The following is a 26,189-nucleotide window of genomic DNA, read 5'->3' as shown; positions in this document are numbered from 1 at the left end:
AGAACCCTCAAACTAAACAATCTATAGAGGTAATTTTGTTTATAAAAATACAGTTCTTGCCCTGGCTGGTGTAGCTCAGACGATTGAGCACGGGCTGCGAAACAAAGCATCGCAGGTTCGATTCCCAGTCAGGGCACATGCCTGGATTGCAGGCCACAGCCCCCAGCAACAGCACATTGATGTTTCTCTCTTTCTCCCTCCCTTCCCCTCTCTAAAAATAAATAAATAAAATCTAATTTAAAAAATATAGCTCCTTTTCTATAATTTTAGAAAATAACACATTATTTTTGTAAACATATCTTTTCCAGAAATCCAATTCACATCTACTTCTAGCCAATTGTAGATATACAAAAAGTAGAAAGATTAGATATTAACACACAGACAAACAGAAAGACAGTGAACTAAATGTATGAATTAGGGTTAGGGATATGTGGAAGTTTGCAAATGTTTCATTCATTCACTCAAAAAATATTCAGTTGGTAGAGTGAAGAGAAGAATTTATTGATATTAATTTTTACAAAATGCCATTTAATATCTAAATCTGGAACCAAATTAAATGTCCAACAATAATAAAATGGTCACAATAATAATGATGGAGTGAGCACATTGATTATATATATATGTATGTGCATATATATATGTTTCTAAAATTATTCAAAGTTTAAATAGCAAACATTAAACAAAAAGGAAAAAGCCTTATTTATTTTGAGAGGAAAGAGAGGGACAGGGATGTATGCGTTGATGAGTACACAGTCAATGTTATCAGCACTGTCATTGGTTTTGCAGTTATGAGATATAATTGCAGTTCTTTAGGTGGTCTTCTGTCTTACAATAATACAAGAAGCAGGTATTATATTTTAATGAGAAAAACATTAATTTTTCTTTTAAGTCCTTTCTGGAGTTCTACTAAACATTATATGATCACTTACTAAAGTGAAAGTTGCTTATATTTACTCTGAATCCTCTCACATCTAAAAATTACAATTTTAAAAATATTGATTTATTTGTATATATTTTATGGAAATTTTTTTCACTTTTTAAAAGATTTTATTTAGACAGAAGGGAAGGGAGGGAGAGAGGGAGAGAAGCATCAATGTGCAGTTGTCTCTTCCGCACCTCCTACTGAGGACCTGGCCCGAAACCCAGGCATGTGCCATGATTAGGAACTGAACCCATGACCCTTTGGTTTACAGGCCGGCACTCCACCTGCTGAGCCACACCAGCCAGGGTGAGATTTTTTTCACTTCTAAATCACCATATAAAGGGCTTTTAGAATAGCCTTAAAATAATAGTACACTTACCTTGTATAATCATGTATCAAGACTAGTTTTAGAGAACAGGTTGTTGAATATATTAAGAAAAACTATTACTGCTGTTTTCCATGGTCCTCCCTTTTATAGTATATGTAAATTAAAATAATTTTATGAAAATGTCAGAATTTTTAAATGCAAATAACTTATTTTCTTAAACTTATGAAATTATTTTTTTCAGATGCCATTATAATCCATGTCTCTACCTACCATATTTTTTGGACTATAAGGTGCACTCCCCCATCCCCAAATTTGGGAGGAACAATGGTTGTTAATGCTACTGTTGAGTTCAGTTTCCATTTACATTCGTGAAATATTATGTTATTTATGTTATTAAATATTTTACCACATTTTTTGTTTCAAAAATTTTTTTCCTACTTTCCTCCTCTAAAACCTAGGTATGTCTTATGGTCTGAAAAATACAGGTATATTAATATATTATGTTGTTATATAGTATAATTTTATTTTATTTTTTAAATATATTTTATTGATTATGCTATTACAGTTGTCCCACTTTCCCCCTTCACTCCCCTCCACCCTGCACACCCTCTCCCACCCACATTCCCCCCTTTAATTCATGTCTATGTATCATACTTATAAGTTCTTTAGCTTCTATATTTCCCATACTATTCTTGCCCTCCCCCATCTATTTTCTACCTACCATCTATGCTACTTATTCTCTGTAAGTTTTCCCTCTCTCTGCCTCCTACTCCCCTGTTGCTAACCCTCCATGTGATCTCCATTTTTGTGGTTCTGTTCCTGTTCTAGTTGTTTGCTTAGTTTCTTTTTGTTTTTAGGTGTGGTTGTTCATAACTGTGAGTTTGCTCTCATTTTACTATACATGTTTTTTATCTTCTTTTTCTTAGATAAGTCCCTTTGACATTTCATATAATAAGAACTTGGTGATGATGAACTCCTTTAACTTGACCTTATCTAAGAAGAACTTTATCTCCCCTTCCATTCTAAATGAAAGCTTTGCTGGATAGAGCAATCTTGGATGGAGGTCCTTGCCTTTTATGACTTGGAATACTTCTTTCCAGCCCCTTCTTGCTTGCAAGGTCTCTCTTGAGAAATCAGCTGACAGTCTGATGAGAACTCCTTTGTAGGTTACTGTCTCCTTATCTGTTGCTGCTTCTAGGGTTCTCTCTTTCATTTTAATCTTGAGTAATGTAATTATGATGTTCCTTGATGTGTTCCTTCTTGGGCCCAACTTCTTTGGGACTCTCTGAGCTTCCTGGACTTCCTGGAAGTCTATTTCCCTTGCTAGATTGGGGAAGTTCACCTTTATTATTTGTTCAAATAACATTTTCACTTGTTGCTCTTCCTCTTCCCCTTCTGGTACCCCTATAATTCGGATAATGGAACGTTTAAAGATGTCCTGGAGGTTCCTAAGCCTCTCCTCATTTTTTTTGAATTCTTGTTTCTTCCTTCTTTTATGTTGGGTTGCTTCTTTCTTCCTTCTGCTCCACTCCATTGATTTGAGTCCTAGTTTTCTTCCCATCACTTGGTTCCCTGTACATTTTCCTTCATTTCACTTAGCATAGCCTTCATTTTTTCATCTAATTTGTGACCAAATTCAACCAATTATGTGAGCATCCTGATCACCAGTACTTTGAACTGTGCATCTGATAGGCTGGTTATCTCTTGGTCACTTAGTTGTATTTGCTGTGGAGCTTTGTGGTTCTTTCATTTGAGCCATTTTTTTTTTTTTGTCTTGACGAGCCAGTTACCTATGAGGGGCAGAGATTTAGGTGTTCACCTGGGTGGGGCAACCCCTGACTCTAGGCTGTGATGCTGTATGTGGGGGTGGGGTCCTAGAGGGAACAATGGTGCTTGCTCTGCTCTCTGTGGGATTTCAGTCCCTTCCACCACTTCTCCCAAGCAAACTGGGCCCTTCTGGTGCTGATTCCCATGTGGGTGGGTTTGTGTAAGTCCTGGGACCCTGTGGGTCTTTCCAATAAACTCTCCTGTGAGGCTGGGAGTCTCTCCCTGTGCCTCAGCCCTCACAGGTGTCCTCAATCTGTGGTTTGAGGCTTTATTTCCCTGTGATGGAGCCCTGGGTTGCTTGGTCTGTCTTGCTCCCCAGTTTCTCCTGGTTTATCTGCATGCAAATATGGGACCTCTTGGTCTGCCAGCCACCTAGTGTGCTGTGTCTGTCCACAATCTGCCGACTCGCTGGGTTGACCCACAGCCACCCCGTGCCTGGAGTCTGCCAGCCACCGCTTTTTTTGCCGAGACCCCTCTCAGCCCCGCCGCCCAACTCAGCCCCTCCTATGGGTCTGGATAAATGTGTCTTTTTTAACTCCTTGGTTATTGGACTTCTATACAGTTCAATTTTCTGTCAGTACTGGTTGTTTTTTTGTTTCTAAGTTTTTGTCCTTATTTTGGTTGTGCGAGGAGGCACAGTGTGCCTCGCATAGGTTGTGCGAGGAGGCACCTATGCCTCCATGTTGTCCAGAAGTCAGTATAATTTTAAAAAACAGTAAATATTGGACACAAATTGAATGGGAAAAAGAATCTGGGGAAAAGCTACTTAACATATATTATTTAGTGTATGAATTAGAAATTTAAAATAAACACTTCCCCTGGAATTACTATTTCCTTGTTTGTTATTATATTTCTTTTTAATATTTCCACCCACAATATCCTTCAGAATTCTTCAGACCACCCTATATAAATGTGTACAAAGAAACTGAGAAGATTGATTCTCAAGTGTATTCAAGTGCATTTGGTAAAACACGTAAGTGAAATATGAGAAGAATGTTCCTCAGACTATTCCTCTCAATATAATTTCACTTATTAAATAATAGATTAGATCTCTCAGAGACAGAGGTACTAGCCAGTGTTGGATGGGTAGGTCATTCAATTTTACAAGCAGTATACACTAGCAAATTTAATTTGGAAAATCACAATGACAAGTTGGTGACAGACAGAAAAGGCTCTTGCATATTTAATATATTTTTCTCAAAGTAAACACTCTTAGAATTGATATATATATATACATAAAACACATGTTTTTAATATTTTATTTTTCATGTTATTAACTTAAAACTATTTCTACTGAAAATAAAATGTTCAGTATTAAAAGTTTATATATTTCACCTAAATTGCAATAGAAACTAACTTAATCACACTGCACAATTCAGATTGAACATGCTCCTTGAGAAACTGCTTTCACAACCATACTGTGGCTAGCTTTATCTCACCTGCTCTCTGTTGTTTTTGTGTCCCACAAAGCCACGAGGAAATTAGCTGACACTAAATAAGAATGGTTCACTGAGATATTCTATAGAAGTATTAAAATTGGTACTCCTGTCTCACTAGTGAAATTAAATAAATGAGCTCCTGTGAAATGAACCAAATTCTTCAATATTAGAGGCCATAGTTTTGTATATAATTCTCCAGTATATATAGGTGTGTATTTAAAAATTTCCACCTCTAAATGCATCCTTTTCTTTTTTACAACTATTATAAATGAATTATTTACAACAGGGCCTTGCATTCACTCTATGGATTAAAAAGAAACGTTGCCTCTGTAACCACTACTTCATCACTGGAATCGAAGCATTCTGTGATGCTCCATTAGTTAAGGCTGGTTAACAGTTCTGACTCCCACAGAGAAAAGCTTCCTTTTTACTACATCACTTGTGTCAATTAGAAATGGAAATTCATCGAAGCAGCTGCAGCTGACCACGTCCAATTACTGAAGAACAAACAGAGATAGGAAGCTGCTGAGCCTTCATCCAGCTGCAGTTGTTCTGGCCAGGTCTTAGGCCAGGCTGGGATAGTAAATGATGGATCCAGTTACAATGGCAATGAGAACACTGTCGAGTCTCCTGAGTTAATTAGTTTAAGCTGCTATTTTTCTCTTCAGGATATGACTCAGAAGTATTGAGCGAGTGAGGACAATTAGAAAGAAAATATGAGTTCCGTGATAATAAATTAGACACTAGGACTTAAATAATTGTATTTTCCCATTACTAAATCGTAACAACAAGAAAAGAATTAAATTATGAACTTAATAGACACTACTGTTGCAAAACATGAGTTTAGCTAAGCATTATATGTTTGATAAAGAAATCGATTGTTTTAAATGAATTCAGAGAACTTCTCCAGTTCTTCAGGTAATTAAAATGGTATAACTCTTTAGGCTTATCTTGTGGAAAAACGATAGCATTAATTCTTCAGAGGCAATTTATTTAATATATTAAGAAAAGAATGTTTTACAGCTAACGTGAAAGGTAAATTAATAATGTTAGTGATCAAAAGAAAATGGCAGAAATAATTCTAGTTAAATCAATCTTAAAGATTAGATTCACTGTTAAGCCTCCATGTATTGTTCTACTCCTAATTATGACATGAAACAGAAGGAAGAAACAGTCTGAAATAAGCCATCTTTGGGGGGAAAGGGGAACAGTAAGCAGCTGAAATTGTTTAAAAACTTAAAGAAAGATAGGAAGTTAAAAAATACTCTAGAAAATATTACAGCAAAAATATATACATTTTATAAATGTGACTGAGTCAAAGAGAAGTATGAATGTGAAACACATAAAACAACTAGCTAAATTAAGTCAAAAGTGATACTGATCACTGAAATAACTTGTTTATCAAATTTAAAAGAAAAATAGACATTTCTCAGATATAATATGCTGAGGTTGCTGGTAGTGATCACAATAATATTTTTTAAAATTGGAATACACAATCTGAGAACGTATTCTAAATAAAGCTGATGAACTCTCATTTGGCATGATGGAGGAATCCTCTGCCCCAGGACTAGCACCCGGAAGAATGAGGACCATTAGAATCACAATACAGGTAAGTATGATGATGAGAAGAGTTGTGGCTGATTTAAATTTGACAAGTAGTGTGCAATTTTCAAACCATTGGCATTGTAAATATACACATTTTTTAGTAAGTATGTAACCTAAATTTTGGGAAGAGGCTGACAGGATATTTCTTTCTATTAAGGCACTGTGAAATGGTATCTTGAATTTGAAAAGCATTGTATGATTTCAGATAGCCTAAAAGTTCGATATAGCACATCTATATGGAAACCATCTAATATTATATATGATAGTATAAAAGAAAAACACCTAAATGAAATCATTCTTTTCTAAAAATTTAAAAGCAAATTTTACATTGTAAATATGATAGACAGATATACTTTTTAAAATACCATCACAGCAAAAGAGTTTAAAAAAACTTTCAAGATGAAAAGATCAATTATTTTCCATTGATATCCAAGGCAAAGACTAGATAGATAATGCCATACAGCTGTATAGTCCAAGAGCCCACCCATACTCCAAGATTGCAAGATCCCACCATATTTACAATGACATGGAGACCTCTCTATGGCCTGCTTGTAAGATTCCCTATGATCTATTTCCTGTCTGACTTTTCATCCAGATCTCCCATTCTGCTTCTTCTTGCTCATTATGTTCCTGCCCCTGTGGCCTGTATTTTGCTTCTTACACATCTCAGGCTCTTCCTGATCTAGACTTTTTTGTACTCGCTGTGCCCTTTGCTTGGTGTGCTTTTCCCTGGTCTACTTTCACAGCACCAATTTGCTCTTCAGGTTTCAGTTGAAAAACACTGTCTTGGACATTTCCCCATCTACATTATCCCCCATGGAATCTTGAAAATATCATCCTATTTATTATATCCAGAGCTCTACTCTACTTTAGTTATCTAACTTTTTAAAAAGATTTTATTTATTTATTTTTAGGGAGAGGCAAGTGGAGGGAGAAAGAGAGATACGTCAATGTGTAGTTACCTCTTGTGCACCCCCTACTGGGGACCAGGCCCACAACCCAGGCATGTGCTCTAACTGGGAATCAAACCAGTGACCCTTTGGTTCATAGACTCAGTCCACTGAGCCACAGCAGCCAGGGCAAGTTATCTAACTTTTTATTTGCCTATATTTGTTGTCTCACTACACTAAAATTACGCTCCTTAAGGATAAGAGACATCACTGACATCATTCAGTTGTATCCCTGATACTTAGCATATCACTTAAAACTGCCCTTGCTTGCCATATTAATATCATTTGTTGAGTGACTAAATAAAGGTGAACCCATGTTTTCTGGTCCCCAAACTTATGCTCTTTTCTCAGAAAAATACAGGAAGCAATTTGGTAAATGGACAGAGAGTGCGTCAGTCAGGAATCTTGGTTCTCGATCTCATTCCAACTCTGTTTCCTCAAGATATTTTTTTCTTAAATAAGAAACAGAAGGAAACAAGATCTGTAAGTTTCCTTCTCATTCTAAAAATTCTAATTCTAAAATGTATAAACTTTAACCTAAAGAAAATTGTCTACACAGTTTTTTATAAAAAATGCTAAATAACTATAAGAACATTTAAATGGTGGAATGCTGGAATAAAGAAGCATTTACAAAAAAAAAAAAGTCTCAATATCCAGACCCCTTGCCCCTGAGAATTTACATTTTAATTTAGAGCAATACATTTGTAGCATAAACCTACAGACATCAATCAGACAATAATATTTAGACAATATTATTTAATTTAATATAAATTAAAACATGAGTTAGGCTTCTCAATTTCACAAGTTTTAATCTTTCAGTTATATCACTAAGTGATAATCAAGAGACCATCTTTTTGATAAGATCCTAAATAAAAATAAGTACCCCATGTATCAGTGGTCTCCAAAAGAATTCACTGGGTGAGTTTAAAGAAATCAGAACCTATCTGTTGCCAGCAAGAGAAGTAAGAAAAAGAAGAAAGCTTACCAATATTTACTACAGGGCCTGATATGAGCACTCCCCTCCTCCCACCTCACTGTGTGTGAGCTGGCCTCACGCCCCTGACACACTCCAGGCACCACGGAGAAAGTGGAAACCATACATACTGACAAGCTGCAGCTGCCATCTCACTTGTACGGTCGCTTTCAATGTGCTATTCTCCACCTTATGTGTATTTTACACGTCGTCTGTTCTGGTTTAACCTACCCCATATGAGCCAGTAGCTTTAAAAATATCTGCAAATTAATGATTAAAGATGAAATTCTGGCAATGGAAGCTCCACTGCACACAGAGATGATGCTTCTATTTATTCCCAGCATTAGCTCTTCTTCATCCTCATTACAAGATAAAAACAGTGATTTCATTAGTTTCATTAGGCAAATTGATCAAAAAACTTAAAATTATCAAAAATATTTAAAATATAATTTATATTTACTACTGATAATGTGTTCCTAGGGCCTGTTGAGATATTTCCAATGGCAATATAAAGTCATCACAATGAAATAAGACATTTAATAACTAGCATCCATAAAAAGTTTTAAACTTCTAGTAATTCTGAATGTCATATGTCACTGTAAACTAATACTTTGTAAAATTTTAATAAAGGTTTAGAAGTCTCTTTTGAGGTTTTTCAACACATTAGTTCAATAGTAAATATATAGAATTTATAAGTAAATATTCTTATATAAGGGAATGCATTTTTAAAATTGATGTGCATATGCAAGCAAAAAACAAACAAAAAACGGTTGAAGATACTGTTCAAAAGAATCCCGTGTCTTCCTTTGCCAAATATAGGGTGAATTTATAAAGCCAACCTAATGCACTGAATTTTCCAAACTTAATGAAACTTTGTTAAGTTCTAAATAAATATGCCATACACTACTTCTGGAAAAAAAGAACTGGATGCAGAATCTACAAAAGAATTATTCATGCTAAAAAAAGAGAAGAATCAACGTTCAAACTACCCTTGCAAAATGAGTGTGTGCCCACTTTGCATGTGCAGAAAGCATTAAAGAATATATCTAAATAGACTCAAGGTTTGAAAAGAAGTTCCCCAAAAGATAAGACAGAATTTCTACAAAAATACTGAATCTAATCTAATCTTTATTTTAAATGAGTTTTGCAGGTCTGTATCTCAATGACTCCTAATGTGGTCATATTTCACACAGGGATGTAAGCATTGATTTTAAGGTATCTGTGGTCAATATCACTGGGAATAATGGATCAGGTCAGTGGAGATTATGATTCAAAGTCTAACAATGTTTTTAATCATAGAGAGTTTATTTTACCTACTGCAAATCACTGACAATGATGAAGCTGTCTGGATAAAATACAGCCAAACATCACAGTTAAACCTGGACAGAATAATGGGTGGGTATAATTAATTAAAATTTTCAGTCAAAACTGTCTCCAAAAGTTTTAACCTTCAGTCCTGATTTATAACAGCTTTGTTGCGGGCCCTCTCCCATGCCCATGGGTACCACAGGACAGTGTAGAGACTCACTGTGACTGCCCTGCCCACACTGCCCTCAGCTCCCTGCACTATCAAGTACCTAGTGTGTGCCTTGAGCTCATTAGGTTTTACTTGTCTTACCTGAAAATCATCAAAATAATATTACATGTTACAAAAGATTAGTGTGAACTTTAAATGATACATTGCATATAAAGCATTTACTGCCTACTAAAGAATGAACATATATATATATATATGCTTATAATCAAATCCAAATATACATCATTCAAAATATTTAAGCCATTTATTTTAGATGCACACATATGAAAGCAATTCTGATAAAACCAGTTATTATACAGCAGTGATTAATATTCCATCTTTATGCCATTACCTAGTTCAGCATTCAACATTAGTCATTAACAGAGCCTGAAATAAATACTATATACTATAAGATAGTAAGAAATATAAGAGTTAGGAAAAAACCTACTTTTACTTTTTATTAATAATTAGAATAGGTTTCACCACTAATGCATAGCCCTTCTAGAATTGGATTTATTTATTTAAAATAAATAAAATCATGAAAGATAGGGCTTTTAAAAGGCATTTAGCTGGGAGTTAAATTTAACATAGACAAGACTCTGCTAAGAAAACAAATAGCAACATAAATATGCAAGGGAATTCAGCAGACTAGCCAAAAGTCCCAGACAGGTCAAATTTTTAACATGATCAATAAAATAAAATGTAGCAAATAAATCAACTGAATTTATCGACATGGGAATTCAAAGTTAAATTTATTTCACTTAGATTTTAGTCAGAAACATAGATCTTGGAATTAGGTTAATAGGAGTTTTAATGATCTGCATTCTTTACGCTTGCCTTGGGAATTAATAGTGTAGCTTGCTGATACAACTCAAGCCTTCTGAGAAGTTGCTTCAGTAAACTTGAGGGAATCTAAAAATTTATTGAGACAGTTGTTTCTAAAATGTTAAGCCAAGTACCTAAATAAGTTTCAAAACTAAGTAAAATATAAATGTGGAATTTCATAAATAATTGTTGCACTAACAGCTTTTTTCCATTTTATTTTGACATTTGTCTTTCATATATAGACATATAAACCCCACAATGATATAAAGACAAATTTCATTTTAGTCTAAATGTTTTTAAAGATTCTACTTTCATTTTTATTTTGTTTTGCATTGTCTTAAGTTTTTACACAAATGCCAGTATTATATTCATAAGAATAAAATGAGAAAATAGTTCACTCTATTACCCTTTCATTATTATTAACACATATACACAAACATGCTCCATTTTGAGCTAAAATCACTTCAAATTAATCTTAAGTTTATTGTAGTAATACTAGGAATTATTATTTAAAAAAATATACTCATTAACATTTCTTGATTACCAACTCTGAAACAGGAAATGTTCTGAATGTTTTATATGTGTTAACTAATTTAATTTTCCTATTAACTTTATGATAGGTATTACTCTTACCTTTACTGTTCAGTAAAGGTAAGTACAAAAAAGGTAAGGAAAGGTAAAATAAAAACATGAAGCACAGAGAGCTTATGTAATTGGGCCATTGCCATTGAGTTAGAAAATGGCAGAGTTGAGACTCACATCATATGACTTCTCAAACATCACACTCTACTATCTCCTCTGCTTAACAATGTGAATAGTGATTTTACATGTGTGCCTTCATGTCATTGTTTAGGGGAAAAACAGTTGTATACTAAAGTATATAGGAGTAAATGTCATATTTCTAATTTACCTTGAAATATTTAAGCAAATAGGTGAAACAATTCTGGAAACGCATTATACTCTTTTCTCTACCATATACTTAAAATATGTTTCCTGATAAAAAGTAAAAAAGTAAAAAGCAAAAAAATATCTTACATCGAAACATTATACCCATTTTAATGTTGTAGCCTCAATGGAATTAAAATTCAACAACTATTATTTACCCTAACTATATGTTAAATCAAAAGACCTTTAGTTTGATGGAATAATACAACAATCCTGATTCATGTTTCATGGAGATTTATTAATAGCTTAGCTTTTCAGATCTGTCCAGACTGAAAACCAGAAATCCTGACCTTATGTCACCTGCAGCAATTTCAAATACATATTCTAACTTTGCTACATATTCCCAATTTGAATCGGTTTTAGATGAATGGGAAACCACATTGTCTGTTTTGACATTACTCAGTCCTCATGACCATTGATGGTCAATGAGAGGAAGGGGCAGGTAAGAGATGAGGACACAATGTCCTCTGCCTCTGTCTCCTTCTGCAGCCTACCTTCGTACATGAACAAAAAAAGTTTATATTACAAATTAATTCAAATACGGTCCACCATCAAAACCAGGTTTGCCATTCCTCTCTTAACTTTGTTTCCACCTAGCCTTGAAACAAAACTGACATTTTCATTTCCACCATGATTACAAGGGATTTCCCATTTTATATGCAAATAGTAAACACTTTGAAAGGTGAACAAACCTTCACAGATGCTGTGTGAGTAATGCAGGTACAGAAACACAAACACCTACCCAAATTTAACAAGCACGATTCTCAACAATGACTCTAAACAATTAAAGAAAGTAAGATCCTTACCTCAAGTTGCTAAAAATTTAATAGAGAAGATTATCCCCGTATCAAATACTATAATGTGAGGTTTTACATGCCACTATAGCCAGAAATGTGTAAAAAGTTGTTTAGAACACCCAAAGGAAGGAAATACCATTTCCCACCTAGGAGAACCAAGGAAGGCTTCACGAGGAGGTAGTGTTTGAATTGGTTTTTAAATACTTAACACTTGATTAGAAAATTGTAGGATACCATGATCAGGTAATCAGAACGGAGACCATTTTAACATTACTCAGGACACTGGACACAGGAAAAATCACCTTAAATTCCTAGTAACGGTTTGTGCCTTATGTCCTTCCGTGAGAATTGTGGCTCACCAAACAGTTTAGCCCAGCTATAAATGCATTGTTTTCAGTGTCAAGGGGAAAGCTTGTCTAAAAGACTATAGTCATAACTTTGTATTATATTATACAATACTAAGGGACATTAACTCTACCCTTATTTCAGTCACTACTTTAACTAAATTTGGCTGTCACTATTTATTTTTATACACTCAAGGTGAATATAAATAGCACTGATCTCAGTTGAGTAGCAGAAACATTATGAAATGCTCCTGAGAAATTGTCTTATATCCAAGTCCTTGAAAAGTTTATAGCCTGATAGCCCCCCACAAACTCACTAATTCAGGTGTAGCCAATAGGAGAGCATTATGCTAAGTGAAATAAGCCAAGTGGCAAAAAACAAATACTGTATGATCTCACCTATAAGGGGAACCTAATGAAGGAAACAAACAAGTGAACAAAATAGAACCATAGACATGGAAATAAGGAAGAAACTGACAATGATCAGAGGGGAGGGGAGGGGGGGATAAAGGGGGGAGAGGGGGATAAAGGGGTAGGGTGTAGTCAAGGAACATGTATAAAGAACCCATGGGCAGGGACAATAGGGTGGGGCTGACTGTGGGAATGGGGGTTGGGTGGGGTAGGGGAGAGCTATGGAGGAGAAATTGGGACAATTGCAATTGAACATCAATAAAACAAAATTAAATTAAATTTAAAAAGAAAGTTTATACTCCAAAGGAATAACTGATCACCTTTAAATACTTGTTTGACCTTTAACTGAGGCCATATATCATCATTATAATGAAAACCAATAGATTACACTTAACACGTGTTTCTTTATATTCGAATCTTAACTGAGTGATAGACTATCATAATAAATATGGAAGATAACAGGAATCAGAAGATCCTAAATTTAATCCTGAATTCACCATGTACTAAATTTATGACCTTCTTCATATGATTTATTTCTATTATGAAAACTACCCTATCTTCCTCTCCAGCCACTCATATTTCACACTCCCCACCTCTGGCTGTCACCTCCCTTCAATACTGGCATTCAAAAGATTCTACCTTGAACTATCTTAAGTGATTATTATTACTTTATATTGTGTAGATGTGGGAAGCACACTGAGAGTAAGACAACAGGGAATAGTGGAACTGTGGCAAGCTGAAGAATGTATCAATCCAAATGCATTCACACTCCTTTTGTTCTCAACATTGCATCAGCATAGCAACATTTATCTGTAGTTGGATCTGGCCTTGCCTCACATTTGCTGGGGAACTTTCAGCCACTTGTTTTCAAAGACCACTCATAAGCAAAACATAAAACTATTCTAGGTTAAATTCAGTATTTAGCTGCCTTGTAGAAATCTCAGCTTGAATAGTCTTGAGCAAGTTTGGGGTATAAATGTTATTGATATTTAAAAAAATCTTTGCCTGAAAGAAACTCTGTAGGTCTTTCCAATCTACAACTGCCTGCAGATTACTTTGAAGACCTAAGTGTTTTTCTTCCATTCAGCCTTAGAGTATTATTTCTAATCCATATGCTTTGACTTGATCTTTGGTAAACTTATTGGGAAAAGACTTATCAAGTAATTACAATTTGCTAGTTGTTATAAAAGTTATGCCAGGTGCTGTGAATACCCAAGAGCTGCCCTCCAGAAATTTATACTCAAGAGAAGGACCCAAGGGAATAATTTATAAAAACTGGGTATGTCTCCAAAGAGAAGAAACTGCCATTTCATTGCACAAGTCAGATTGACTTAGAAAAAATACTGCTAAAGTTTCTTCTGGGTCTTAAATACCAAATAAAGGCAATAATAACTGATTTGAAGATATTGATCATGGAAGAAAAACAATGAATAAAACATTTAGGAATATTTATATACTAACATGTACATTATTAAACCTATATAAAACTTCAGAAGCATAAGAGAACATTTGAATAGCTCTGAAATAAACATGTGAGAATATGCCTAAACTTGGGTGACGGAAATCATTGATGTCATAGAGACAGGAAATAAGAAAACATTGTGATTCCACCAGAAATAGTCATGGACACACAGATCTGCTGCTAATACTGCAGAACTGGGGGGAAATTATGAGTGATAACCATAGGCACAAGATTTATAATATTTTAGTTCACTTAAGGAGTTATAACACTTAAAGTAGAAACTTCATTTAGATCTCAGATACTTTATCACCATTCAAACATATAAGGAAAAATTTGTTAATTAATAGTGTTGCTTTAATATTCAGTATTCCAATTAGTTATTTTGTTCATTAGATATTATATGTTGGTGTATGAGATGATAAAAGTACATTACATAATCTCTAATCATCAATTTTTATAAAAGGTATGGCTTTGTGGAATTTGAGAAAATTATACATCTAAAGTGGTATATGGAGAAATCATCACAAAGAATAGTGATGGTAAGTCAATCCAAATCAGAACAATAAGATGACATTGTGATTTGTCAGCATTTTAGTATATAAAATTTCAAGCATAACATGTATAAAACTCTGAGTATGGCAGCCAATTAAATCCACCTATATTGCAAAACTTTTGGTGACAGTGAGTAAATCTCATCATCTACTGAAATCCAACTTCATCAGATAAGCAAGTCTTTAAAAAAATTATAACCACTGAAAATCCTAATGTAGAACATCAAGGTGCCACATTTACTTACACGTCTCAACTTTCTTTCATTGTCAGATAGTAAACATTTCTACTACAGAACTCAATTTCATTGTGCTGATCAAAACATACATTAAGATGAAAATACTCAATACAGCATATAATTTTATAATCACTTTACTGTAAAAGACAATTTTTCCTCCGTTCCAAGTTGAAGAATTATACTGTTTTTAAATGGTGGAGGCACTCAGATTGAGTAGAGTTTGTGCATTAACTTTAATATGTCCAGGAGAGTAATTTGAGAAAATATACAATAAAGATTAAATTTTTAAAAAGAAGAGCAATTTGAAGATATTTGTAGAAACTAATGATCTCTTAATTAGTATTTTCACTATTCTGTCTTTAGTAAGAGACCCTATATTTTTATTCACATACATGCCTGTCTGGTGATGGGTGGATTATATTCCATATCCTACTGCAGCTAGACAAGGCAAGTCACTAAATTGTGGACTGTGGTGCTGATAGAAGTGATGTGTGCAATTTCCAGAATGTGCCTTTAAAGGCAAAGGACATGACCTTTGCCTCCTGCTATCCAGAATGCAAAAATCATTATGGATACTGAAGCACCACTCTTGGACCACAAAATGGAAAGGCTATACTGAGGAGAGCAGAAAACATGAAAGAAGCACCGTGGACTTTGGATGACTGAGCGTTGCCATGTTAGGCCTTATATACAGAATGATACATGCGACAAAAATGAGCCTTTGTCTTGTTTTCACCATTTTTACTTGAGGTTTCTCCTAAACAGCCAAACGAATATACTCATCATAAAACATGGTTCATTTTTATTCAGTGTCTAAGGATTTTACAAGATCATTAGTATTGCCATACCTAAAGCACTTTGAACTTTGCCATAAGAGTATGAAATAATCTTACAGTTCTTTACAAATTATCAAAAATTTTATATGAAACAGCCTAATTCCAGGAATCTTGACTATTTTAGCAGGATTCCAATAATATGCAGAACTGGAATGAAATGTATGGATTACCTAATCAACTGTAGCATGTCTTAGCTGCAGAAAAACAGTTTGAATTTAAATAGGTTTTAGTGTGCTATGGGCAACTACAATTTTAGGGCTGGACAGTGGCCTGAATCAAAGTCTGTGATCCTTTTTTTATGTTCTTTCCACTATATAATACTTCTTGCCAATTATTCTGAAACTTTTATTTATATATAAAGGAGTCAAAATAATTTCTCTAAATGATGACAATACTTTTTAAATCTTAAATTTAAAGGTTGAATTTTGCTTTTTATAAGATTTTGGTTTTATTTGCTGTAGCTCAGCTCATGGCCTAAAAAAGAGAATATAGACTTTTTATGGGCATGATTAAAACCCACAGTAATATTAGAGACTTTTTGTATGCAAGAAGGCCAAAAACAAGATAAGTTCAATAGGTTTACTTATATTAATTAATACATATTATAATAATACATATTTTTGATTCAGATAAAAACTATGAGAATAAACAATAATCATAGTATATTTCTTTAATTGTTTCACTAATATACTTCAAGCTCTTAGAAGAATACCTAAAATATAGGAGGCTCTCAACAAATATTTTGGATAAAAAAGATAAGTACATTTAAATATTTTTTCTCATTGCAGAAATCAAATACATGAAAATTTAAAACTAGTATGTAAATTGTTTTATGATTTTGTAATTTTTTCCCACCATAACTAAGTAATAAAAATGTCTCCATAATCTGTCCAAGTGTGGCAATATTAGAAGTAATTCATTTCTGCTATAGTAACCTATGTTCTAAAGTCCTTTAAATATGTACATTAAAGAAATTCATTTTAAAAGGCATATTAATAACCTAATATGCTTCAAAGATTGAACAGGCAGACCAGTTTCTGCTCAGCTTCCAGAATGTCATTCATATGGTAGTTGAAATAATGGGCTTCCCCTGGTTTATGCAGTTTAGGCCAGAGTATACATGTCTAGTGACCACGGTGACAGCAGCCAGGACACAGAGACAGATGGGATCCAATCTCTGTCAACAATGCAAATGGCATGCAGAGAATTCAAGTCAGTGCAGTGGACTGAGGTCTGGACAGGGTACAGTGTGCGTTCACATCAAGAGAAACATGTGGCATTTCTGATTAGGAAGATGTCAGTAAGTTGTTAAAGATCACATAAGCACTAAAATTCATCCTTACCTTGTTGTGTCTAACTGGTATTTTTCTTATGCTATCACACATTTTCTGAAATACTAAATCTGCTAAGTCAACTTGTTGTATAAAACCAATCATCTCAGTATAACTAGGTTCATCTTGGAATTTAAGGTAAAAATTTTAATACTCACATCAAGATCATCCTTTGCATTGTAGTAGACAACTTCATTACTCTATAAAAAATAAAAAAAAAGAATGCTTTATTGATTTGAAGAAAAACAAAATATACAAGATGAAACATTGAATACATTTTACCCACATTTTAAATAATAATACCCTCATAATATTCCTTTCACAATATATTCCACAAAGATCCATAAAATTATCAATATTTTCTAAGAACATATTAAAACACTATATCAGTGATATTAGAAAAGCACATTTTTGCATTGAGGTAAAAGATCTCAGTAGTCTCAGAATAATTTGTCAGGAAAAGAATTAAAACTTAATCATGCAAATAAGTTATATATATATTTTATATATATACATAGCCAAACACATACATGCACACACACACCCCTAAACCATGAAATGATAAAAATGATAATTCAAGAAAAATTTAAGGTAAGTGGATTGTTAATACTTTGCTGAAACTATGACTTTTAAACATATATATGTATATGTTCATATATATAGCATTTATATATATGTCATCTGTATGTCTCTATATATTACACACATATATGTCAGGTGTTGACACCATTATTGAAGAACAGTATATCTGCACAATATTGGTAGAAATTTCTTCATGAGATTCAGATAAGGGATCAAAAGTAACTGTGGATATAGACAGCAAAAGAAAATATCAGATTATCTAATGTACTAATAGTCTCAATTTCTACCAAAGCATTGAACGAATGTGTTGGCCCTTCAAGAATAAATATAAATGGACATTTCTACTAATCATCAAGGTTGCTGAAATATGTCATAAACATAAATTATGGACACAAATTGTGTTATAAAGGAAAAATGGAATGGAAAGAATGAATAAAATGATTGTCAAGAAATTAAAAATTCCTATTTTGAGTCTTTGAGGCTAGAACTATGTAAAGTCTTCAGTAGTAACATGCACTTGTAAAAACCACATTATTTTGTGTTTTTATAAATATGAAGGATGTTCTAAAGTTTTATTTAAAAAATGCAATACATGAAAAATATTTTAAGAAAATTACTTGGCAAACAGATTAAATTAATGCTTCTTAAAATATCTCCACCCCAAAATTACTAGTGCTTCAAGCTGTAATAAATGTTACATAGGCAAAAGCATTCTATGGATATGACTTTAGAATATGCATACACCAGAAAGATAAAATTGTCTCTTTTCTGTGGCACTTCACAGATTTTCAGTGTATAAATGCATATTATAGATCTCTAAGAAAAAAAATAGGTATTTTTTTATTTCCAGATTTATTTGCCATAAATTCTGCCTCCTTTTTTTGATTTGAGAAACCTACCATGAAGCTAAAGATCTATAAAATACACATCTCTCTGAAGACCAAACAACCAAACCAAGTATTATATACATAAATATAACAGCAAACTATCCAGAACACTGAATAAAACTCATGAGTTTGAATTTATCTCATACAGAGTCAATAATATTTTTAAAACTAGAAGAAAATTTTACCCTTCATGACAGCATGCATGGACCTGGAGAACATTATGCTAAGTGAAAAAGCCTGTCAGAGAAAGCCAAATATCTATCATCTCACTCATATGTGGAATCTAATGAACAAACTGAACTAACAAGGAAAACAGAGACAGACACAGGGAGAGAGCAGGTGACAGCTCTGTGGGCAGGGGGTTGTGGGTTGTGTGGTTGGCAGGATCAAGCAAAAAGAGGAAAAGGAATGATTCATGGACAGGGACTACAGTATGGTGATTATGAGGGGAAGGGGAGGGTGTTGGTGTAAGAGAGGATAGGGAGAATAAATGGTAATGGAAAAATATAATAAACATATAAAATTAAGGATTAATTTTATCAGTTAAGGATTTTTAAAGAATTATGTAGCTAGAGGATTTAAATGCATGCAAGTTCTAATTCCTGAAACATTTCTTATAGCATTAGTTTTGTAACAAAGTTAAAATATAAAATTGTAACTCATCATAAACATAAAGCAAGAAAATCTTCTATATTCACCTGAGACCCAAATCTAATTACTAGTTTATTGATCCCTCATGCTACTCTGTAATTTATACTTAGGAGATAATTTTCAGTTTAGAACGTGCAGTCCATCAAAAATTAAAACACTGAACAAGTTGATCTTCATTTTAGACTTTATTTTTGCCAACTGCTTGCTTATATGTCCAAAATTGAAATGTGTTGAAAACAAGGTGAAACTTCAAGCAGATAAAATTCAAGCAGTTCAGCATCATTTTCAACATTCATTAAATACTGCTGTGCCAAGAGAGATACAAAATAAGTTAAACATACCTACCCTTATCCTTTAGGTACAACAATGGATACAGATCGAACATATAAAACCAGTCATGTCTACAGCTACACTCGGTGCATAGTACTGGTGTTAATGGACTAAACTGATTAGTGAACTTTTTTCTTGTGTGTCACACATGGTCACATGCAACAAATAAAGATAATTTATTTATTAAACTTGAGATTAAGAGTATCAGCTACAATAACAGAAGAGGGTAAAAATTATAAAGAACTACTAGTTTTAACTCAAACTAAGTACCTTGATTCCATTAAGATAGACTGTGCTGGAATTATAATAAAAATTGACATACAGAAAACAGTTTATTTGAGAATTTCCAAATGCCTTTCCCTTGGTCTCTGTCCTATATTTTATACAAAGCCCTATTACCTCTTCTTTTAGAAGTTCTATATTGCTACCAAAAATGTTATTGAATGTGTATATTTCAAAGATTATTTAAATTTTATACAACTGTACAAGTGTTTCTCGACTTTCAAAAACATAATTCCAAAAGCTGTTTTTTTCTTTTAAGTAAACTATAAAAAATACATTACTCACAAAATAATTATATGTGTCAAATATTCATACTTCTTCTAACTGGGTAATTTGTATTTCTACTTTTTAAAAGCCCTCATTTTTTAATCTAATGTAAATTCCTTACATGGTCAAAATATAAATGCAGCCATTGCCAGTGTGGCTTAGTTGGTTAGAACATTGTCCCATAGCTGAAAGCTTGCGGGTTTGATTCCCAGTTGAGGAGCATACCTAGGTTGCAGGTTTATTTTATTTTATTTTATTTTATTTTATTTTATTTTATTTCACATTTTTTCATTGTTGTTCAAGTACAGTTGTGCAGGTTTAATCCCAGGTCAGGGTGCATGCAGGAGGCAACAAATAGATGCTTCTCTCTTGCATTGATGTTTCTCTTTCTCCCTTCCTTTCTCCCTTCTTCTCTCTCTAAAATCAATGAAAAAAAATGCCCTTGGGTAAGGATTTAAAAAATAAGATAAAAATTTATAAATGCAAAGGAAAACAAAAGTGTGATTTTTATAGAAAAACAACTATGAAGCCCTTAAATGCATGTCCTTATCAGATTTTCATATTTAATAGGAACACAGGCTTCAGTGGGATGTGTGACTGATGACATCCACTGCCTCACAACAAAATTTCTTCTCCAGTAAATGTGACATTGCTTTTGGCTGAGAAATATTTTTTATAAATACACTTTCTTTTCCCAAACCTCAAAACTTGCATTGATAGCATGCATATTTCATTACTCCCTTATTTTGGTTTACAGAAAAGCTCAACTGATCAATTTTAGTAAGGGTCAACCTATGTAATGATTTGGAGAAACTAATTGTGCATTTAATTTTTCATCTCAGTCCATCTATGTGGCAGTATGACACTAAAATAAAAGGCAAACATTCATAGGGCAGTAAATTTATATAACTAATAAAAATATTTTCCAGTCTCAGTTCATCATACTTTCTTACAGAAAATTGCAGTGATTTGTTTTAGAATGGCTTCTATTTAGATAGCATAAGAATTATTTGGCTCAGAAAAAAAATTCTAAATGTAAGCTTAAGAAAAATCATAATTTGATGAAGTTGCATTGCTCTTCCCTATCATATTCATTTATAGCTATCTCCTTTGCTATATAAAAATACATATAGCTCTGCTATATAAGAAGATACATTAACAACAGCATCTTCTGTTGGTGGTAATGATGACTGGTGCAGCCACTATGGAAAACAGTATGAAACATTCCCAAAGAACTTAAAATGGAACTGCATTATGACCCAGCAATTCATTTCAGGTTATATATCTGAGAAAACACAAAACACTAATTCAGAAGAATATATGCATTGCTATGTTCTTTGTAACATTATTTGCAATTGCCAAGATCTGGAAACAACCCAAATGCCCATCAGTAGATGAGTGGATATAAAAATACTGTGGTATATTTATGCAATGGAATACTACTCGGTGGTAAAAAAGAATGAAATCTTACCATCTGCAACAGCATGGATGAACCTGGAGGCTATTATGGTAGGTGAAATAAATATCATATAATTTCACTTACATGTGTAATTTAAAGAAAAACAAACAAACAAAATAAAAAGATACTCATAGTTTCAGAGAACAAACTGATGGTTACCAGAGTGGGAGGGGGTTTAGAGGACTAGGTGAAAAGGGCAGAGGGATTAAGAAGTACAAATTGGTAGTTACAAATAGTAATGGAGATGTAGAGTAGAGTATAGGAAATATAGTCAATAATATTGTAATCACTATGTGTGGTGCTAGGTGGGTGCTGGAAACATCAGGGAGAACACTTTGTAAATTATATGATTGTCTAACCACTATGCTGTACACCTGAAATAATACAAAATAACATTGAATGTAAATTTTAATTGTAAAGAAGAAAATACTAAAAATTAATATTGAAAATGCATAAATGTAATGTCAATATATTATTGCACTTAATATTACAAATAATATGTCCAAATCCACATAACTAGGATTTTAAAAAAAATAAATTGCTTCCAATGAAACAAGACATAAATGTATTTCTCTTTATATTTGTTTAGATAATTTTCAATAAAAGTATTTCATATTACTTGCTAATATTATAAAGAAAGATGTGTTTGGCTTTGTTAAATTAAATAAATCTAACATCAAATGACTCAAATCACCAAATCACCAAAATATATCCAGAATCAATCTTAACCAGGTTGGGATAAAGGACAATTTTCAGGAATATTACACAATTCACACTGAATCAGCCCAGCTTCTGTGTTCCAATGTTTTTACAGGGATACATTTTAGTCGATGTAAATTCTTTGCTAAAACAAAATTAGAAGAGGAAACTGTATTACAACAGGTAAATGTCCTGAGGGGGGTTAATTAAAGAAGAGGCAAAAATGTGAGCTGAATTCCTCTCTCTTTACCTGTGGAGATTTGGGGGTCTTATAACCAACAGAGGGGGACAGAACCCACTAATTCTATAATTTTGTTGACTTCACTCCCTGATGAAACAAAGATGAGGATTATACCTGACCATCAAGGGGCAAGTTCTTGCTTCCCAGTTCTCACGAGGTAGCTCAGCCAGTCACTACAATCTGCTCCAGCTGAAGAATATCTCTTATTGCCCTTGGATGGCTTGACCACGCACATCAAAACTGTCCCAGGTTTCCAACAGGTGAAAATTAACAATTTCAAATAGTTGCGGAAGTCTCCCGTTGCGGATGAGTTCTAGCATGTGTTTGCAAATGTGCCTGTGTGTGTTTCTTAAACGTGTACCTATCCTATTCATCCCATACTCAAAATTCCCTTACCCCCTCCTTGAGAAAATAGTTATACTGCATCTTTTAGTACTTAAAAGCTATAGCATATCAACTAATTAGCTCAGGCACATATTATAGAATTGAGTTGTCTTGGTTATGATCCTCCTGGCTAAATATCTTATGTAAATTATTAACCAACGTTACACTGGAAGGTATTTCACACTCAAACACAGAGGTTTTCAGTGGATTTCAGTGCATTATGTGCCTGATGGTAGGATAAAGACAGCAAGAGCCTCAAACCAGATTCATAGGTTAGTCAAACCTTTAGAGAGCTATTCGTCATAATTTAAGCACCACCCAATGACAAAAACAAATTGTTTCATTTCTGACTTTAACCAAGTAGTTTAGTTATTTATTAGCTCCTTCAAACAAATTTACCCAAATAGTCTATGCTAATACAATACTGCTGCTTACTGAAATTTAAAACATCCCCTAGCATGTTGAGAGATAAATTACTTTAGTTTCCCAGCATCTACTGGGAGTCAAAAATTAAATTTGAGTAAAATAGACCATTCCATCTTTAAAATGTATACTGTAAGTGACAGTCTCATGCATGCCACTTTCCTATAAAAGTTGGCCTCTGATAAATAGTTGATGTTAAAAATTCAAAGCATAAGTACAAAGCTTCCACATGGAAGTAAGATGTTGCCAGGGACAAGATTTAAATATTGGAACTGAAAATAAAAATTTTATATCCAACATCTGACGTGTGTGTGTATGTGTGTGTAACACATTCCCAATTCAAACAGAGATTAACTTCCTGTCCAATTTATTAACACCCTTTTCTTGGCTGCCCCTTGGATCTGCACAGTGATCCACAACCTGACAAATGTCAGGCAACTGCGTTGTCTTCTAGAGTCTTCAAAACCTTATCCTTACTGTTGTTTTTATCACTCTTCAGTTCCTAATATGAAATCAATCAGACAAAAATTAAGGATACCTTCTATAAATGAGTTATGTTAATTCCTGCCCACAAAGATCCCTATTGTTTAGCTCAAATCAGTTATAACTAAGATTATGTGATTAATATTATTTGTAGCAATTTGACCTGGTATTGACTGTGCCCAAGTTAGCCGAGGTACCCGGAAAGAGACAACCAGCAGCACTGTGGCACTGTAATAAACAAAAGAACAAGGAACTTGTGTCAGTGAGGCTGTGTGTGTGCACGATTGTGTGTGTGTTCCTGGAGGAGCTGGGGAGGAAAGAATGTGAATAGAATGAATGTTTCCAAAGATAGCCAAATGTAGCTGAAGCAGTAAACTCAAGACAATGGTCCTTTAGAAGGAAAAACAATTGTGTCATTATCTTCGTGTGAAGTTTGGAATACATGAGAATATCGTTTACAAAGAAAAAGAAAAAAAAGTAAAGATGGGCACAAGTCCGTCTGAAGAGCAAGGTTACCAGATGACTGAACTGAAGACATGGGTCAACCCTACATTCACATTCTGTTCCAAGAGATAATAAGTAAGACAACTGACATGAAGAGTTTAGCACAGAGCCTGTTACACAATATGTGGCCTATATATGTTAGATATATGATAACACATATATAGCATATGTTATTTGATAATGTGTTATCAAATATTATTTTATATATTAATAAAGAAAAATCAGGAATATCCATAGACTTTATCTATTAGCTTTTTCTGTATCTTATATATGAATCAAAGTGAATTATTATAATTCTATTTTCTTAGATTAGTTAGTATGCTGTCAGTCTAATTCATTTAAGGTCATTTCTTCAAAGGTTCTGTGTAGCAGAGTGAAGACATGGGATCTCTAGTTTCTGTTATTATTTTTAATTGGATCAATTTGATGAGGTAAATTTTTCTTTTTTTTCCTTTTTTTCATTGCTTTTAGAGACAGAGGAAGGGAAGGAGAGGGAGAGAAGGAGGGGAAAGAGAGAAAGAAAGAGAGAGAGAGAAACACCAACAGATTGTCTTCTGTACACACCCTAACTAGGGATAAAACCTCCAACCTCGGTATGTGCCCTGATGGGGGATGGAACCCACAACCCTTCAGTGTAAGGGATGATGCACCAACCAACCAAGCCATACCAGCCAGGGCAGATGAGGTAAGTGTTTAAGAAAGTCTAATGCAAAGGGTAGCTAGATTCTATATGCATCCTGTCCATCACATGTGTTACTGTGTTCCAAACTTCTCCATGACTCTAAGCAAACTCTTTCCAACCCCAACTCCCCCTACACATCAGTCCTTATCAGCTTCTGCCTAGGAAAAGCCCAATCTTGCAATAAACCAGAAGTTTTCTTATCCATCCGAACACCCAAACTGTGGAATCTTGATGGAGAAAATGACACAAGATGCCCCCACAGAATGTAAATGAGCACTTCTCACATTTTAAAATCTACAGTAAACATGTGGACCTGCTTTGTTTTGGTAAATTTTCTTCTATTCAGAAACTTTCCCATCTTTGGAAAACCGTTTCTTCCAATCATGTGATTCCATTTGGCTGGCAGTTCCTATCACTCCTCTAACCACTGAAATTAACTAAGTCTATCAAATTATAGTATCTTATTTCCCTATAACTTAACTACAAATGTTTCATTTTTCAGGAGTAGTTAAGGTTGTAAAAGATAAGATGCTTAAAGCTTGACTGCTGATATGCCTGAGGCTCCCTGCATCTCCTTGCTTTTTAGTTAGAGAACCACTAATTTATTATTTTTCTTAAATTGGCTAGATTGTGGTTTCTAATTCCTACAATGCTTTTCCATTCTAATTCCTGTTACTAGTAGTTAATAGTATTTGCTTGAATTTTAATTTCTGTTGGTGGCATTATGAGAACATAGCTATTCTAGAAGTAATTCTCCTACTCGTACCCTGGACAATAGCCCCTCCTGCATCCCATTTCTTCTTATCCTATTTCTTTGCTGTGTGTCCATCTTCTCTTCAATTACATTCAGGTAAAAATCAAAGATTAAAGATCAAAGAAACCACAAGATCAAAATTTTCTTAGTTTACATATTTTTAAAAAAAGCATTTTAATATTTTTCTAGTAAATCTCTAATGAACTAAAGGTCAAATATCATTTTGTGCCAACCTAATATTATGTGAATAGTACACCTTAAAA

General features: G+C 33.7%; 1 protein-coding gene across 8 annotated transcripts in view; it reads right to left on the bottom strand.

The window, feature by feature from the left end:
* The window catches only part of CACNA2D1 (calcium voltage-gated channel auxiliary subunit alpha2delta 1), a 460,101-nt gene that overhangs the window by 175,368 nt on the left and 258,544 nt on the right, over positions 1 to 26,189 (bottom strand). For all 8 annotated transcript variants that reach the window (XM_045827337.1, XM_045827338.1, XM_045827339.1 and 5 more), the window contains exon 5: positions 17,457 to 17,498. In XM_045827337.1, coding sequence (XP_045683293.1) covers positions 17,457 to 17,498 — 42 coding nt within the window. The remainder of the gene's footprint in view (positions 1 to 17,456; positions 17,499 to 26,189) is intronic.

The sequence above is a fragment of the Phyllostomus hastatus genome, unplaced genomic scaffold, assembly GCF_019186645.2.
Source record: "Phyllostomus hastatus isolate PE091 unplaced genomic scaffold, TTU_PhHast_1.1 phas_scaffold_78, whole genome shotgun sequence".
Classification (NCBI taxonomy): Eukaryota; Metazoa; Chordata; class Mammalia; order Chiroptera; family Phyllostomidae; genus Phyllostomus; species Phyllostomus hastatus.
Note: the sequence above shows the minus strand (reverse complement) of the source record. Positions and strands in the feature narration are given on the sequence as shown.